Source organism: Desmodus rotundus, chromosome 12 (assembly GCF_022682495.2).
Source record: "Desmodus rotundus isolate HL8 chromosome 12, HLdesRot8A.1, whole genome shotgun sequence".
Classification (NCBI taxonomy): Eukaryota; Metazoa; Chordata; class Mammalia; order Chiroptera; family Phyllostomidae; genus Desmodus; species Desmodus rotundus.
Genome location: NC_071398.1, coordinates 34,611,211 through 34,629,445, shown reverse-complemented (window position 1 = coordinate 34,629,445; position 18,235 = coordinate 34,611,211). Strand labels below are relative to the sequence as shown.

General features: G+C 36.2%; 1 protein-coding gene across 1 annotated transcript in view; it reads left to right on the top strand.

The window, feature by feature from the left end:
• Positions 1–18,235, top strand: part of UBA2 (ubiquitin like modifier activating enzyme 2) — a 38,424-nt gene that overhangs the window by 12,335 nt on the left and 7,854 nt on the right. Inside the window, exons 7-14 of the mRNA XM_024577453.4 lie at positions 5,318–5,385; positions 5,846–5,967; positions 9,648–9,747; positions 10,667–10,833; positions 12,784–12,877; positions 12,981–13,093; positions 15,829–15,984; positions 17,377–17,473. Of these exons, the coding sequence (XP_024433221.2) occupies positions 5,318–5,385; positions 5,846–5,967; positions 9,648–9,747; positions 10,667–10,833; positions 12,784–12,877; positions 12,981–13,093; positions 15,829–15,984; positions 17,377–17,473 (917 nt within the window). The remainder of the gene's footprint in view (positions 1–5,317; positions 5,386–5,845; positions 5,968–9,647; positions 9,748–10,666; positions 10,834–12,783; positions 12,878–12,980; positions 13,094–15,828; positions 15,985–17,376; positions 17,474–18,235) is intronic.

Genomic DNA, 18,235 nt, shown 5'->3' with positions numbered 1-18,235 from the left:
ACGGAATAAACTCAAAATTAGAAGGAAGGATGTAATTGAGATAAGAGCAAAAAGAAAAAAATTGTCAAGTTTGATCATGAAAGGAGACATAAATAACTAAACTAAGTGGGGAATGTAATCTTAGCCGAGAAGAGAAACAACAATAAAGAATACCATGTCAGTACATTTAAAATTGTAATGATTTGGATAAATTATTTTAAAATTACAAAACCAACTCAAATAGGAAGTCCTAATAACGTTAAGTACTATGCCTTAGAAAAATTTAACCATTCGTTTCAATTCTTCTGAAAATGCAACAAATATCTGTAAATTTACAGGTGATTTCCATTAAATTTGCAAGGAATAAAAATATATCATTCTAATCTTACATAAACTCTTCCAGAGAAATTTTTAAAAATTGAGTACTTAGCCCATGTTATGGGGCTATCACGTCTTTTGATAGCAAAACCAGTTAAGGCCATTATGGGATAAAATGAATATTACAAGGCATTCTCATTCATAAATGCAGATGCAAAAATCCTGCACAAAATATTAGCATACAAATTAGACTTGCAAGTTGTATTTACTCCAGTAATGCAAGCATAGTTTAACACTAGAAAAAATCTTGTGTCATTTACTTTATTAAAAAATTAAAGAGAAACTATATAATCTTCATAGACGTAGGAAAGGCATGTGGTAAAATTTTAGCATACATCTTTTTGTGACAAAAATTCTCAGTAAAAGAAGAGAGTTGAAGATACCTAGAAACCTACAGCATACATTGTTTCATTTTGTTTTGATGAAAGTATAAGTACACTCAGAAAAGTATACATACAGTTATATAACAGTGAAATTTTACAAAAAATACACTTACAAACTTTATTTGGCAAACTTTTCTTTTTAGTAGACTTTTTAGAATAGTTTTAGAGTTACTGAAAAATTGAGAAAACAGTGCAGTTCCTACACCCAGTTCCTTCTAGTATTAATATATTAGTATGATACATGTGTAACAATTAATGAACTGATATGGTACATTATTTATTAACTAAAGTTATAGTTTATTTAAATTTCCTTAGTTTTTACCTAATGTCCTTTTTCTTTTCCGGGATACCACATTACATTGAGTTGTCATGTCTCTTTAGAACCCCTTTGCTGTGAAAGTTTCTCAGACTTGTCTTGTTTTTGATGACCTTGATGGGTTAAGGAGTACTGGTCAGATATTTTGTAGAACGCCCACTCTTGGAATTTGTCTGATTTTTTTTTTCTCATAATAATAGTACTATGATTACAGGTTATTGGGGTGAAGACCATAGAGTTGCCATTTTCGTCACATATGCAGGGTACATATTCTCGACATAATTATTTAATGTTGGCCTCGATCACTCAGTGTTTGTCAGGTTTCTCCACTATAAAGTTACTCCCTCCCCCATACCCCCTGCTTACTATACTACTGCCTACTCTGAAAGGATGTCCCTGTGTGTAGCCCAGACCTAAGGAATGGGGAGTTACGTTCCACCTCCTTGAGGGCGAGAATCTACATAAATTATTTGGAGTTCTGCCTGGAAAATTTATCTCTTCTCACCATTAAAAATTTTTTTTTTTAATTTATTGATTTGAGAGAGAGAGAGGAAGGGAGAGAGAGAAGCATTGATTTATGTTCCACTTACTTATACCTTCTTTAGTTGATTCTTGTTTGTGCCCTGACCAGGGATCAGACCTGCAACCTTGGTGTATCTGGATAACACTCTAACCATCTGAACTACCTGCCCAGGGCCTTCTCACCATTTTATTAATTTACTCAATCATTTATCTCAATATGGACTCATTGATATTGAATATATTTTATACTTTGGGTTATAACCCGATATTACTTTACGTTTTGCTCAAATTATTCCAGCTTTGGCCATTAGGAGCTCTTTCATTAGCAGCTCTTTCAGGTGGCTCTGTGTAACACCTTTAATGTCTTGGGTTTGTTTGTTTTTAAGATTTTATTTATTTATAGACAGAGGGGGAGGGAGGGAGGGAGGAGGAGAAGGAGAGAAACATCAATGTGTGGTTGCCTTTCACACACTCCCACATGGGGACCTGGCCTGCAATCCAGGCATGTGCTCTGATTGGGAATCAAATCAGCAACTCTTTGGTTTGCAGGCCGGTGCTCAATCCACTGAGCCACACCAGCCAGGGCATGTTTTTATTTTTGTTTTGTTTTGTTTTAGCAATTCCTTACTTTCTGGTACCACAAGGTGCTCCAGGCTCATCTTATGTATATAATATTTCCTGACCCAGTCCTAGAACACATTTCTCCAAGGAACCCTGGTTCCTTTTATTGAAGAATGGCATTAGACGCCCAGATCTGAGTGCTTAGGTATAGCTGATAGATAAAAAAAATACATTTACTAACTTGTATTTTTTTGTATACAAATCTATAAATATTTCTGTATCTAACCATCCATATCTATATAAGCTAAACATGAATTCATACTGTCTCCAACTCTAATCCCTTACTACTTGCATCATTCTAATTTCCTGTCTACCCTTGCTTACCTGTAAACTCCCACTTCAAAAGTCAGAAACGTGGCTCCCATTATTTGCTATCCATATACTTAATAATTAGTTTTAATAATAAGAATTTTAAAGCATTAATTTTGAAGTCATGGACAACATGATACTCAGTGCTACTTTAAAAAAATACGTATTTATTTTCAGAGATAGGCAATGGGAGGGAGAAAGAAAGGGAGAGAAACATTGATTGGTTGCATCTCATGTGCCACCATCCAGATCCAACCTGCAGTCCAGTCCAGTGCCTTGCCTGGGTATTGAACTGGTGACCCTTGGGTCTACTGGACAATACCTAATCCACTGAGCCACCCCAGTCAGGGCACTGCTTCTCTGTGGTGTTGTACTGAAGTTCCTAGCCAGCATAATAAACAAGAAAAAGAAAATACAGGCTTAAAAATTGGGAAATGGAGAAAAAAAACTGTTGTAGTTTGCATACATTATAGGTAACCTACATAAAAAAACTCCAAAGAATTGCAAATTATAGAAATAGTGACAGTTCAGCAACGTGGTTAACTAAAAGATTGTTTAAAATCAGTTGCATTTCTAATCATATCAGGCAGGTAGAAAGTATAATATAAAAATAGATAACTCACTAGAAAAGCATATAGCTAACTATAAAAGATAACTAAATGTGAACTGTTGAAAAGTATGAAGTACCTGAAAATAAATCTTAAGATACATAAGCCTCAATATAGAAAGTTAGTGACTGTTAGAACATAAGAAGCACCAACTAAAAAGAGAGTGTATTTGTGGATTGTAAAATTCCAATATTGTCAGTATGTCTCCATATTGATCTGTACATTCAATACATTCTAATTAAAATCTCATCAGGGATTTTTTTTTTCCTTAAAGATTTTTAAAATTTATTTTTAGACAGAGGGGAAGGGAAGGAAAAAGAAGAGGGAGAGAAACATCAATGTGTGGTTGCCTCTCGTGCGCCCCCAAATGGGGGGACATGGCGTGCAATTTAGGCATGTGTCCTGACTGGGAATTGAACTGGTGACCCTTAGGTTCACAGGCTGGTGCTCAGCCCACTGAGCCACACCAGCCAGGGCTCGTCAGGGATTTTATTGGAACTTGTCTGGCTAATTCTAAAGTTCATATGGAATTTATATGGAAGAATAAGGCCTAAGAAGAACCAAAACATTCCTGGAGAAGAATAACTTAAGATTACTTGCTCTGACAACTGTCATGATTTAATAAAAGCTAAAAATAATTTAGGGTGTTGCTGGGACGGGGGTAGAGAAACAACTTTGGGACAATGCAGAGCTCATAGCTGAGGTTGCATAATGGGTCCCAGGTGAAAGAAGGGATTAAAGAAAAGGTAGATTAGTTCATTATCAGTGTGGGAAATTTTATATTTTCTACTTCAAACAAAATGTAGACATTAAGTACAGATTAAATATTTAGTTGTGAAAGAAAAAACTTAAGGTTTTTGTAATGGAGGAAGTCTTTATCCTCAGGGTTAGGGAACAGTTTCTCAAGACACAAAAAGTGCCAACCTAAAGGATTGATACATTCAAATCCATCAAATATCTCACCATCAAAAGACATTAAATGATGTATAAATGTTAAGCCATTATATGTGAGAAAATATTTGCAACATATAAGCAACTAAAAGGTGATTTGGTATATACTCCTATAATCAGTAAGGAAAAGACAACCTAAAAAAAAAAAAGATAAAGACAGTCTGACAAAAATAATACAGACAGTCACTTTTTTCACTTAAAGGGAAACCCAAATAGGCAGTAAACAAATGATGATAGGTTTAGCTTTATGACTAACTTGCAAAGACAAGAATAAAATCACAGCAAGATACCATATTATACCACTAGTTTGGCAAACATTAAGCCTGGAGAGGAAGAGACTCAGTAGGAATTCTTACATGCTGTTGTGGGGGTATAAATTGGTACAACAACTTCAAGAAACAAATGGGCATTTTCTTGTGAAATATATTGGGAGCTTTGAGAGACTAGCTTTTGAGGGTTTTTTTTTTTTAACTGCAAAGGATTCCCTTAAGATAACTTTCTCCATGTCATGTGCTTGAGGAAAGGTTGGAAAACTGTAGTCCCATAAGTGTTGTTAATTAAACAGCTTTTAGTGTAGCCTGATTAACAAAAGAGAATTTCAGCTTACTACTTTTTATATTCCTTCTTAAGACTCTTTGGTAGTTCCCTGGTGGGTATGGCTCAGTAGATTCAGCACCAGCCTGTGAACCTGTGAACCAAACGGTTGCTGGCTTGATTACCAGTCAAGACACATGCCTAGGTTGCAGGCCAGGTACCCAGTTGTGGGCATGTGAGAGGTAACCCTTTAATGTGCAACATCGATGTTTCTCTCCACTCTCCCTTCCCCTTTCTCTAAAAATAACTAAATCTTTTTTTTTTTTTTTTTAAGATTCTGTAGTAGTGATGATACATATTACCATGAAAAAAACGTCTTATTCACTGCTGAGTATTCTTGCACCTAAAGCAGTACCTGGTATCTAGCAGACATGTGATAATGTTTGTTGAATACTAACTGCAGGTATACTTCACCAACATTTTTCTGATGTTAGAATGTTATCCAGGTCAGAATGTAAAGGTTGCTCACCTGTGTATTGATCAAAGACTTTTAACATACAGATATGAAGTTTATGGAGTATTATTTATCAGTCGTTTGTTCTCATCCTTACTAAAGATTAGGGTTATTCTAAATTAGCTGTTTGTGAGTAAAGTTGGAAAAGTAAACATTCAGAATATTTTGTTGTACATGAATATTTACTACTTTTAAATTATAGCCAGTTGTTTGGGGAGGAAGACGCTGATCAAGAAGTATCTCCTGACAGAGCTGACCCTGAAGCTTCCTGTGAGTTAAACCACTTAGGATATGTTTTTTTATTAGTGAGCACTACCTTTATTTTGTCAATTTAATATTGATAGTTCAAGGGGGGAAATGCTGTTACGTGCTAGATCCTATATTATATGCTTAAGACCTATTATTTGATCTTTAAAACAATGTTTTTTAAAATGAGTAGCCTCCTTTTACTGGTGAGAAAACTAAGGTGCAGAGAAATTTCACAAATCTAGTAAATAGGGCTGGGAGTTACCAGATGTGATTACAGGTTTATACTTTGAATTACTTTGCATGTGGCCTTCAGAAACTGAGGTGCAATGAAGGTGCTGATGAGCATGTTATTTTTCTTTATCCTTGAACTCAGAATGTGTTGTGTGCAGGTGACTTCAATGCGTAACCCTTTTCCTCCTAAAGGTGGAAGAGACCTTAGTTCTATATTTATTATAGTTGAAAACACGTGTTTGTTTTGTAGGGGAACCAATGGAAGCTGAAGCCAGAGCCAGAGCATCAAATGAAGATGGTGACATTAAACGTATTTCCACAAAGGAATGGGCAAAATCAACTGGATATGATCCAGTTAAACTTTTTACCAAGGTTAGGTTTACTTTATAATTCAGTGGATTATAGTGGAATTATATTAATTCAGTGGATTCAGTTTGTTTTAAAATAGTACATGAAATTGAATTATGTTCCTCCTTAATGCCTGATAACTGTCTTAACAAATTGATTCATGTGTCAAGATAAGTAGGTTTCGAAACTGGCATCTGTCTAAATTCGTAAAGCACATTAATAGGTAAAATACAAAAGCTGATACACTCTTGGTTTTCTTCCCTTCTGTCAGTGCAAGTTGGTTTTCCTTGTAACTGGCTTTTGGTTCTTGCTGTTACCCAGCTTATATCCCTTTCCTGCTTAAATATTCTATTGGCAGTTGAAAATGTTCTGAAGTGTTTTTGGATTACGAAGCCTCTTGTTCTTGGCTGAATCCATTTTCATTAGTACATATTATTTGCCGCTGAATAATTCTACAGAATCACTCAAGATTGTTTTAATTGGGATCAGGCCCTCAGATCTTTGTTTTAAAGTCTTTTCATTTCCTCTACCTTTGCTTGTTAGCAAGTTTATCATAACAGATACTTGAAGCTTTCTCAGCTCTTCTTAAACTGCCTAATTATTCTAGCCACCCTCACTAACCAGATGATCTTAAAGACATGTAACAGGTTTGAAGAAGACATTGGACGTAATTTACCTGCTAAAAGAATGTCCCATTTCACTGCAAAATCTTTTTTCTTTTCCCTTTTGTTTGAGAGAAATCTCTGAGGAAAGGCTAACTCTTCTATCTGCTATTTTCCTTTCTCTTTGTACTTTATTCTTGCAACAGTGTTTTCTCTGCCCTGCATCTTTCTTGTCCCCTTCTGTCTGCTTTCTAATGTACCAGGTCCCGCTGTCCTGAGTACTGCTTCATGCTGCTTATATTTCAACTCTTTCCTCACTGTCAACAGATGTTCCAGGTTGACTTTATTAAGCCTATGAATTTATTTTCTCTCCATTGCCTTTTCCTTAAAAAAATGTTTTTTGTTTTGATTATACTTAAAATTTGCTTAACTCTGGTATGGATAGTGACATTATTGTCCAGACTGACGTCCACATACCTATTTCCATTCCAATCTGAGCAACAGTTGAATGCCAGGATAATCTGAAGTACATCTCCAATCTTTTGTTCAGTTGGTTACTTTAAGCCTCGGCTGTGTGTCAGGCACCACTTTAAGTACAGGAGATTTAGCAGGAGAACAAGACAGAAACTAGGGTCCCTGCTGTTTGTAAGGAACTCAAGGTTTAGAGGGCAAGTCAAACATTGAACAAGTAATTTCAGATTCGGTGTTAAGACATTAAGTTCAGTTACATTGTAATCCTTTAATAGTAAGTAGACTTAACCTACTTACTTTATACTTAGCATAAAGGGTCGAGAGAGGCTTTCCAGAGGAAGTGACATTTCACCCTAAGATTTTAAAGATTAAGGGTGGGGACAAGAATGGACCATATACAAATGAAATCTCAGGTGGCAGTATTGAAATCATTCCCATTAAGGAGGAGAGTGGAAAGAGAAATGGAAAGGTAAGTTGAGACTAGATCAGGAAGGGCTTTCTAGGTTATAAGGATGTTATACGAAGATAGTGGGAATCCATTAGAAGATGGTAATGTCACAGTAAGGGTATAGAGGGTATGCAGTGCACCATTCTAGCACCTGATACCCTGTTGTGAGCAATATGGGACAGTGCCTTCTGGGTTTGTGCAGTGCCACAGTAGTCTGAAGGACAACCTCTCTATTCCCTATATTCCCAGTGGAGCATGAAGTAGACTAACAGGACTTAGGATGTGTGAGGTGAGGAATCAATACCTGGTTTCCTGCTGGGCAGCAGGATGAACAGAGGAACCATTCTCTGAGGTAGGTAAGGTGGGAAGCAGATGTGTAGGGGTTGGAATGTAGAGGAAGGAGATAGGATTGCTGTGGAATATTAGATGACAAGTGATTTTATAGGTGAGTAGAGGGGTCTCCCTAGATATGTATTTGGGGTTTATAGAAGAAGAGGAGTGTGGAGATACTTCAGTGTAAAACTCTTGAGAGACTCCTGGCATGTAATAACTGGATAAAGAAGGATATAGAGCTTGTGCTTGGGAAACCATGCTAATTGCTCATTGCCTAGAAGACTTCTCAGCCAAGTGCTGAAGTTCCTCTACAAAATGTCTCCAGGCACATCTGTGACTCATACCAGACTTCTCATTCCTTGTCTGTGTACCCACTTCAGATGTTACCTTCTCCTTGAGTTCCCCTCATTTCTCAGATAGATACAATAAAATTCCTGATAGTATTCTAAGCTATGTGATTTTCACACTAAATTGTATTCTAATTATTTGTATATCTGGCTGGTTTTCCAAAGATTAAGGATGCTCAATAAATACTAAATTGAAGAGGTTTTGATAGAAATAATCTCTTTTTTGCCCTGGCTGGTGTGGGTTAGTGGATTGAGTTCTGGCCTGTGAACCAAAGGGTCACCGATTCGATTCCCAGTCAGGGCACATGCCTGGGTTGTGGGCCAGGTCCCCAGTTGGGGACACATGAGAGGCAACCACACATTGATGCCTCTCCCTCTCTTTCGTCCTCCTTTCCCCTCTCTCTAAAAATAAATAAATAAAATCATTTTTTTAATCTTTTTTTAATTTAAGCCAAATCTATGGAATTTATAAATTCATAACAGATTAATATAATGAATATGTTGGATAATTCATTTAGCAATAGAAAATGCACCTAAGGCTATTAAAATCATTAGAAGTTACACCACAAAGGAGATAGTGTGATTCATGTGGTAGTATTTCAATCTATATGAGGTAATGTTTACGTGTAGAGGTTTTTGAAATAGTAATTTGTGTGTGTGTGTTTATTTTGGGGACTGCACATTTCAAAGATATTGCTAACTGGTATCTCTAGGCTTAGTAATTGTGTCCAATTCTTGTGGAGTTGGTATATGTTTACTTAGCCTCTTGATTGGTATGATAGTGCTTCAGATGCTCTTTGGGGCCTTTGGAGAGCTGTTAGGTAGGTAGGTGAGTTGGGAGGGCAGGGTCAGTCAGCGCAGTCAGAGTTTCCTTACTCTGCTTTTCTCAGAGCACCTCTGCTTCTAAGTGTCTCAAATATAGGGGTTCTTTGTCAAATTTCCTTTTACAAAAGGCTTGAGCTTCTTTTAAAAATTGTTCATCTCGGTCCTGGCTGGGTAGCTCAGTTGTTTAGAGTGTTGTCCCAATTCACAAAAGTTGTGGGTTTGATCTCCAGTCAGGGTACATACAAGAGTTAACCAGTGATGGGCATAAAATAGATGGGGGGAGGTAAAGAATAGTATAGGAAAGAGAGAAGCCAAAGAATTTATATGTACTACACATGGACATGAACTAAAGTTGGGGGGGAATGCTGGAGGGTGCAGGGCAGAGGGGGAATAAAGGGGAGAAAAAATTGGGGCAACAGGAATAGCATAATAGTAAAATATACTTTAAAAAAAGAGTCAACCAATGAATACATTAAGTGGAATGACAAATCAGTGTTTCTCGCTCTCTGTTAAATCAATGAAAAAAATTTTTCATTGTTAATCTACTGCTATATGACATGTCTTTAAACCTGCAGATTATATATTATAATATTTATAAAAAATCAGCAATGAAATTTTGTTGTATTTTATCGGCATAAGGACTGTAGGGTTCATGAAATTTCTTTCTTTTTTTTAAAGCTTTTTAAAGATGATATCAGGTATTTGTTGACAATGGACAAATTATGGCGAAAAAGGAAACCTCCAGTTCCATTGGACTGGGCTGAAGTACAGAGTCAAGGTAAAGGGTACATTTTAGTTTGGGGATACATTGGGAATTCCCTCAGTCTTTAAATAGCCCTGTTGTTTCTTGACAATGGTATATATATTCACGGTAAGAAGTTTGAACAATCGAGAAAAATATGAAGAAGGGAAAATCACTGGAAGTCTTACCACCTAGAGAAATAGTAACTGTTAATGTTTTAGGGAATGTCTGTTCATCAGATCTATGCATTTTAGATTATGGAATCATGTAAATTCATATGCTCCGACTTGTTCTTTAGTAAATAATTTTTAGTCCCTTACAGTTAACATTTACTTGTTTCATACTTTCCCTAAAACAGTGTAGTGATGAGGACACGTGTACATAAGATCTCTGTACCTTTGTGTGATTATCTCTTTTAAAATTTAAATTAGGAACATTTATAATTTTAAATGTGAGTAAAACTATTGCAGTAGTGACAACTTCCTTATCCCACTCCCCCTCAACACATTATCCCTGGTGTATCTGAATTGTATTGTTATTGATGTGTACACAGCAGTGGTCAGCACATTGGAACTTAAAGGGTCCCAGGAGATTAGGGATGTCAATTTAGAGCAGTTTTCTACAGTAATGGATACTTGAATTTACAGACCAATTTAAGTATGACTCTAATAGTGTCCACTTATTGAGTGTTTACTATGTTCTGGGCATAATGCGTATCATCTTACCTATATTAATTATATTCTTGAATCCTCCAATAACAGTGTGAGGTTCTGAAACAGTTTTGCACCTTTCCCGTCTCAGTATTAGCAATTTTCTTATACAAATATATGTATCATAGTGATAATTATGAAATAGAATTTCTTCTATATTTTCTTACTTTTCGTGCATTGAATTGTTAAAAACAGTAGAGGAATGATGTTTAATAGTGAAATTTCTGATTTTTTTTTCCTCTTAGGAGAAGAAATCAATGCAGCAGATCAACAAAATGAACCCCAGTTAGGTTTGAAAGACCAACAGGTTCTAGATGTAAAGAGTTACGCCCGTCTTTTTTCAAAGAGCATTGAGACTTTGAGAGTTCATTTAGCAGAAAAAGGGGATGGAGCTGAGCTCATATGGGACAAGGTTCGTTTTGAAGTAGTGTGGCAGTTACTCATATGTCAAATGTATGATATAGTTGTTCACCTGTAATTAGAAGCTAGTAAATTTTTGAATATTGTATATTCTGCCAGATTTTGAGGACATAGTATTGATTCTGTTTGGATGTTTTTAACTTTAATTACTACATTGAACTATGAGTTTTCTATATATTAATTCAGGCAATATCATAAAACTTTGTGGTTTTATAATTATGTTGACTAGAGAAATATTATGAATGTATTAGAGTAAAATATTTTACAGACTTAAGAAAGCTCCTGTGTAGTATAGATTTGTGACTAGAAGTCAAAATCCTTTTGGAGACAAGAGCATCATAAATATTTTGGAGTTGTGTCACCTCTCCATACAAAAATGAGACATAATTATCCTTACGAGTTAATATATAACAGTATTTTGCAATTAGATGTGATTATTTTGAGGTTTGATGAGTTTTACTTATTTTTAATTGTAGGCAATATTTTATGTGTCTACAAGGGATAATCTGATACAAAGTTTATGTGTTCCTATGATGGTAAATATTTGCTAGAAGTTTTAAAGTGAGAGAAAAAGTTTAATCAGTTTTAGCAAACCAAGATGATAACTTTATGTGTGCAAAGTTTGGAATTATGGTTGAATCAGACATCTAAAAATGAAGCTAGTAAATTTAGGTTTTGGGGATTCTTATAAACAGTCTCTTGGGTATGTGTGTTGTAAGGAGTAAATATTTTTAAAAAATATTTCCATTGTTGTTATTTTAATAGGGACTTGGGAGGTTTTCATTGGTACACAGGGACTAGATAACGAAGTCTAAGAAGTGGGAATTGCTACCCTCTGGATAAAATCTATACCTAATGAACATGATAAGCCAATTGCCTAGGGAAGTAATTTATGGACACTGCATTGGGTACTGTTAAAATATTTCAACTTAATTCTAACTACAACCTTATGAGATGTTTATATAATTTTCCTATTTAACGTATTAAGGAATTTTGGGTCAGGGAGGTTGATTTGCCTCGAGTTACACAGCCAGCCAGTAAATACATAGAGAATCCACATCCTGTCAATACTTTTTCTTCTTACGTAGGTGCTTCTGAATTGTAGGGTAGGATAGTATCTTCTCAGGCAAGCAGGAAACCTTGCTGAAATCTAAGTAAAGAGACTAGGATATAGTTTCAGGAAGAATATAAATTGTGAGGGGAAAATTTTGCCATAACAATGCAGGCAATTCGGATATTGCCGTATCTGAAAAGAAATAGCAAATGTAGGAGAGTGGGGTGTATATGAAGGGAATTTGGAGAAGGAAAGCCAAAAGGAGTTGTCCAGGTATTTCTGAGGCTTTAATGAAACAGCTTTCTCAAAAAAGCCTCTTTTTCTTTGCCTGAAATCTGTGCTTGTCAAACAACCTTATCATTACAGGCATACCTCATTTTATTGTACTTTCTTTGTTGCATTTCATGGATGTTGTGTTTTTGAACAAACCAAAGGCAGTACCCTCCACCAGCAAAAGGATTATGACTTGCTTTATCATGATACTCACTTTATTGTGGTGTTCTGGAACTGAACTGGCAATATCTCCGAGGTGTGCCTGTACTGACTGACTGACCCAGGAAAGGATTGCCACTGTCAAGGAATGGATTGCTGTTTGAGTCTATACACTTAGTCTCCAGTGCATTTGTTTAAGTAGGATGAGTTCTTAGAAGCCTGGTGGCTCATGGTGTTCTTGTCAGATTACTTCCCCGGTCAGCTGATGAGGAGACCCTGCCCTCTACTCATCCAGTCTCCCTGCTACTGTGAGGTTTTACCACTCCCTGAAGGCCATCTCTTGTTGTGGTTCATTGACTGCAGTGTTATAAACATGTGAAAGTATTGTTCTGAAAGTAACACTAGGCAAATTAGTAAATTTGTGGGGAGACTTTAAGTTATTTAACTTATTGGCAGGATGACCCATCTGCAATGGATTTTGTCACCTCTGCTGCAAACCTCAGGATGCATATTTTCAGTATGAATATGAAGAGTAGATTTGATATAAAATGTAAGTTGCTTTGTACTTCACTTGTGTCTTCTAAAATGCTAAATTCTTTTCCTTTTTAGAAGTTAAACATATTTATCTCTTTTTTAATTTTTAATTTTTTTAGCAATGGCAGGGAACATTATTCCTGCTATCGCTACTACTAATGCAGTGATTGCTGGGTTAATAGTATTGGAAGGATTGAAGATTTTATCAGGAAAAATAGACCAGTGTAGAACAGTGAGTATTTCTATTTGTACTTTTTTATTCAACCTCTTTGTAAAGTAATACTTGCAGAGGAAAAAAGTAATTTGTAAAAAAAAAAACCATTAAACTGACAATTAAAAAATTAAATCAATAAAAACTGGTTTAAAGCAATGGAAAAATAATTGTTCCAATTACCTTGTGAGTGCTGAGGTCTTTATGATTTTTAAGTTTTGTTTTCGTTTTATAGTGCCTCTCCTTTTACAATTACAGTTTACATTTAATATTGTTGTTTCTTAGTGTTAGGTGTACAGCATAGTGATTAGACAGCCATAATCTTTACATAGTGTTCTCTCCAGTATTTCCAGTACCTGTCTGGCACCATAGATAGTTATTACAATATTCTTGACTATATTCCCTATGCTGTACTTTATATCCCTGTATTTGGTCCCATTTTTAAGTCATTTTACTTTAAATCTGTTTTATATTCTTTGATAATGTTAATTCGACAGTCTTATGAATGAGTATGGTTATGTCTGTCAGATCTCTCATAGTATATTGTATGGTGTATGATTTGTTTTTTAACTGACTTAGTGTTGTTAAAACTGTAGCTTTGATAATTCTTTAAGGACCCATTGAAGGTGTATTTCTTCAAAGAGGATTTGTGTTTACTTATATGTGGGTGCCTGGGGTCCTGGCAATCTGGGACCATTTTAGAATTCTTTAGTTTTTCAATCCACATACATATTCAAACAGCAAATCTGCATGAGCCCTATAATATTGTAATTAATTATAAGGAAGTTCCCCCACTCCTTGAAGCACCAAGGTCAAGGTAATTTTTCTTGTTATTTCTGTGGGGAAGATATTTTTCTGTTGTTTTCTCTCCTCCCCTTGCAGGTTTTTGTTTTATTTAAGTGTCTCCTTAGATATACCTCAAGATTAAAGCCACTTGGATATTCTCTTTGAATTCCTGCTTTCATTCTGTATTGAGTTTGTGTGTCTGAAGATGCTTTGCTCCCTTACCAGCTTAGCAGTTCAAAAAATTCCTTAAAAATGTTGTAGGTGCCCTGGCCAGGTGGCTCAATTGGTTGGACCATTGTCCCCTGCACCAAAAGATCACGGTTTGATTTCCAGTCAGGGCACATACCTAGGTTGCAGGTTTGATCCTTGGTTGTGGTGTGGTGGGGTGGAAGGGGCAACCAATTGGTGTTTCTCACATCCATGTCCATCTCTCTTTCCCTCTCCCTCCCCTGCCCCCCTGTCTCTCCCTTCCTCTCTTCCTCTAAAATCAATAAACATATCCTCTGGTGAGGATTTAAAAAATATGTATATATTGTAGCCAATATTTTTGCTATTTAGGTTCCCCTTTTTACTATAATGTTGAAATAAAAGGACCAATTTACTTTAGGAATTTCTTTTTTTTAAAAAAAGAAACCTAGTCTGCAATGGTACTCTTGTTTTTCAGTGCCATTATTGATGCCGTCTTAAAATATCTTACTGTTTTCATGAAATTTCAAGGTGAAGGAGTGTAGCATCATATTGCCAGCCTGCCATCTTTCGTTAAAAGTTTTTTTGCTAACATATTTTTAATTTCTAAGAACTTCATTTTTTGATTTCTACCTTTTTATAGCAACCTTAATTTATCCTGTGCCTACAGTATTGCTTTGAGCTCACAAACATTACTAATTGTTGAATTTATTAAAATGTCTACTGTTCCCTGTAACATCCTTCTTGGTTCTTGCTGTCCTGGCTCTTTTCCTCTCAGGTTAATGATACTTATCTGTGGCTTTTATTTGTTCATAATGAATTTCAGGATGAGTTAATAGTGTTAGCCTGGGTATTAGCAGTGTTAGTGATTGTTTTCATTACTTTTAGTTTGCTGAGGCACAGTTACCTTTCCAGTGAAGCCCAAGATCAAACAAATCTATTTTCCCGTCATATCCTGCTTACAGACCCACCAGTACAATGGCTAGTACCGGCAATACTGTTAATACAGGAGGTTTCTTCCTACCACTTAACTGCCTCCTGAGGAATTTACTTCTTTAAGTTTAGGGGAATTCATGGAGTTTTTATCTTTAGAATTAATTAATCTCAGCAAATACCATAGTACATGGTAGTCACGGATGAGAATTTGTATATCAGCTTTTAGTGTTGTCTTGACATTTGTTTGTATTAATCTAGCTAGTATTTCAGAACTTTGTAGTAGTATGAGGTTAGGGCCTTTATAAATTAAAATGCAGTTTTTAAATTTTTCTTTGGTTGTTATTATTTTTTGCTTGGGTATTAGGGAAATGGTAAATAGGTGCCTACATACAGTGCCAGAAGAACATTATTTTTCTCTCAGTCATGTAAATGTTAATGTTGTAGTTATAGAAAATTTGAAAAGAAATGCAAGCACATTGGTTCCACACATTTATGAAAACATTATCATTAGTTGGAGGTATTAATGTATTGGTCTTGTTGAGAAGTTGGCTTTAAATTGATGTGAATAACTACCAGGAAGGCACCCAAAAGCTGATTTAATGATACCAGAGATGAGTATGGCTAAGTCCTTAGTGTTGCTAAATTCATTTGCAGGATAGTCTGGTGTCTTTAGCACAATGAGATTTCTTTTCAGTAAGCTCGGCCTTTCACATAGCAGCTAATTTGAAAAGAAGTTTGGGAAATCAGACTCTTACGGTCATGATGTATAATTGTATACAACTTCAAATTGTATGATGTATAAAATTGACTTGAATTTCTGATTTCTGCTTATGTTTTTCCCTCCAAAGATTTTTTTGAATAAACAACCAAACCCAAGAAAGAAGCTCCTTGTGCCTTGTGCACTGGATCCTCCCAACCCTAATTGTTATGTATGTGCCAGCAAGCCAGAGGTGACTGTGCGACTGAATGTCCATAAAGTGACTGTTCTGACATTACAAGATAAGGTGAGTGCAGAGGCTAGTTCTCTCACCCAAGTTTGTTCTTTTTCCTTTTCCTAAAAACAAACAAACAAACAACCCTCGAGTTTCCTTTTGCCTTTTACTGTGTTACTGCAATAACAAACTAAAAGCCCCATAATTACTCTGACAGACTCTGGCTACTAAAGTGTGATGCTCTGGTAGCCTTGGTCACTTGACCACATGGGATCCTGTTGGCTTTTTTTCCTGTGGTTCCAGAATATGTGTTTCATATCCCAGAAAGGAATTAGCTATATTTATTGAAAATGCACCACAAGTATTACAGAGGTGGTGCAGTACTTGGCAGGCAAGAGACTCTTTGCACGCTTTGTTTCCCAGTTAGTATATAAATTTGGTGTTTTTGGCAGACAGGAGGTATCCTTAAACAGTTAGGTGATGGTCCTGATTCTGGTGTGTTCAGTTGAAAATCAGCATTTATATACTGCATTCACCTGTATCACTCTGCCGTGCTGCTGGGGTTAGGATGTGGTCTGGTTCTATGGCCTGGTTTTTAGGTTCCTCCTAAACTGGCTAGTTTAGTTCCTTTATTAGGGAAGATACCAAAAATGTTCCAGTGGGTATCACGTCCCACTTTTGGAATCATTTCAGGTTGTTCTCTGATTATATCCATCATCATGTTACATATTTACATACCTTCTAGACCTTCATGGTCCTAAAGGCTTTTTAAGAGGAAATGGCCTTTCTCCCAGAAATGGATATAAGGGCAGGTTAATTAGATCTTATGTTTTGGATGGCAAAATAGCAGGACTTAGAATACTGGCCAACAGAGGATCGTTGCCCTACCTTCTTCCTTAGGAAATAGTTACAGTTGGCATCTACTCATTCTTGAGCTTAAAGGCAATTCCACTATTTGTAGAATAAAAGGACCTTTAGAGAGTTCCCCTATTTTCTTTTTTTAAGGAGCAGGTAGATTTGACAGAATATTACCGCTTTTGATTCATCTTGGAATTTAAAGTGAAATGGAAGAGGAGGGGCTGAGAATCGAGTTAATGAGAACATTTGTGTCTGTAAAACATCTGCCAGTACAGGATTGTCATAGAGTAAGGAACTGTGTAATATGTCCGGCTCAGTACCTGATCTGCAGGGAAGAACAAAGTACCAAGAGCCAGTCAAGGAATTCTCAGCCCCCCATTTGGAGAAAGTTGTTTCTGATCTTATCAGGGGTCAAATATGAGGGTAGAACATGGGCATGAGGTAATTGTGTGCATTCCCACTGCTTTCCTACTTGTCTTCAGGTATCTTATGAACAGCTTTGTCCCTCTCCAGTGGAAGGGGAAAGTAAGACCTTTTAAGGAAACAAGTGTCTTTTTTTATGGTCTTAATTACATATATTAATATTTTGAATCTTTTTTCCTGTAGATTGTGAAAGAAAAATTTGCTATGGTAGCACCAGATGTCCAAATTGAAGATGGGAAAGGAACAATCCTGATATCTTCAGAAGAGGGAGAGACAGAAGGTATGATGCATTGCATTTATTCACTTCCTTCATTTGGGCGGAGATGCCTAAAGGAAAGAGTGCACTTTAGTCTGTCCATTTGCTATATATGTTACTCAGTATCACAGCTGAAAGGTGCAACATGGTCAAGAAGGTGCCCCTTTCAAGACAGCATTGCCTTGGTGGGATCACAGCAGTTCTGGTTTTGGGAACTCCGTGTTGTCAGTGTATCTCAGTAACTATTTTTCAATAACCCAGCGCACAGCCACCATTTTTAGTGACCTTAGTGTTCTTGTCTACTTCAAAGGAACTGCCTGGCCTATATCATGGATCTTGAGAGCTAAATTGGTAGTGAGCAGATTGCTCTGGCTATTAGATCAAAGTAGGTAATCTAAGGCTATTAGGTGTTTGGTCCAGGAGTGGGGAAGCCTTGATAGCCAGTCCTACTATAGAGCAAAAAGTAGTGCTGAAAATCAGTGCCTACTTTTGGCATTTTAGACTTTTTCAAAGCTCTGAAGAAGCCATCTCTTTTGTCATTGCATTTGTTGCACAAAGTTCAATGCATTCGATTGTGTTTAAACTTTCTTAGTTGAGGATTGATTCTGGTTGTACCTCCTTCATCCCACACTAGTCAGTGTGAATGGACTCAAAAGTTCTCACAGCTCTTCTGTCACTTTGGCGTCTTAGAATCTCTTGGGTTACCATTTTAGTTGATTTCTTTATGATAAATCTTGCTAGTGTATTATTACTTTTAAAATCTGGGGGCTTTTTTTTCTATATTGA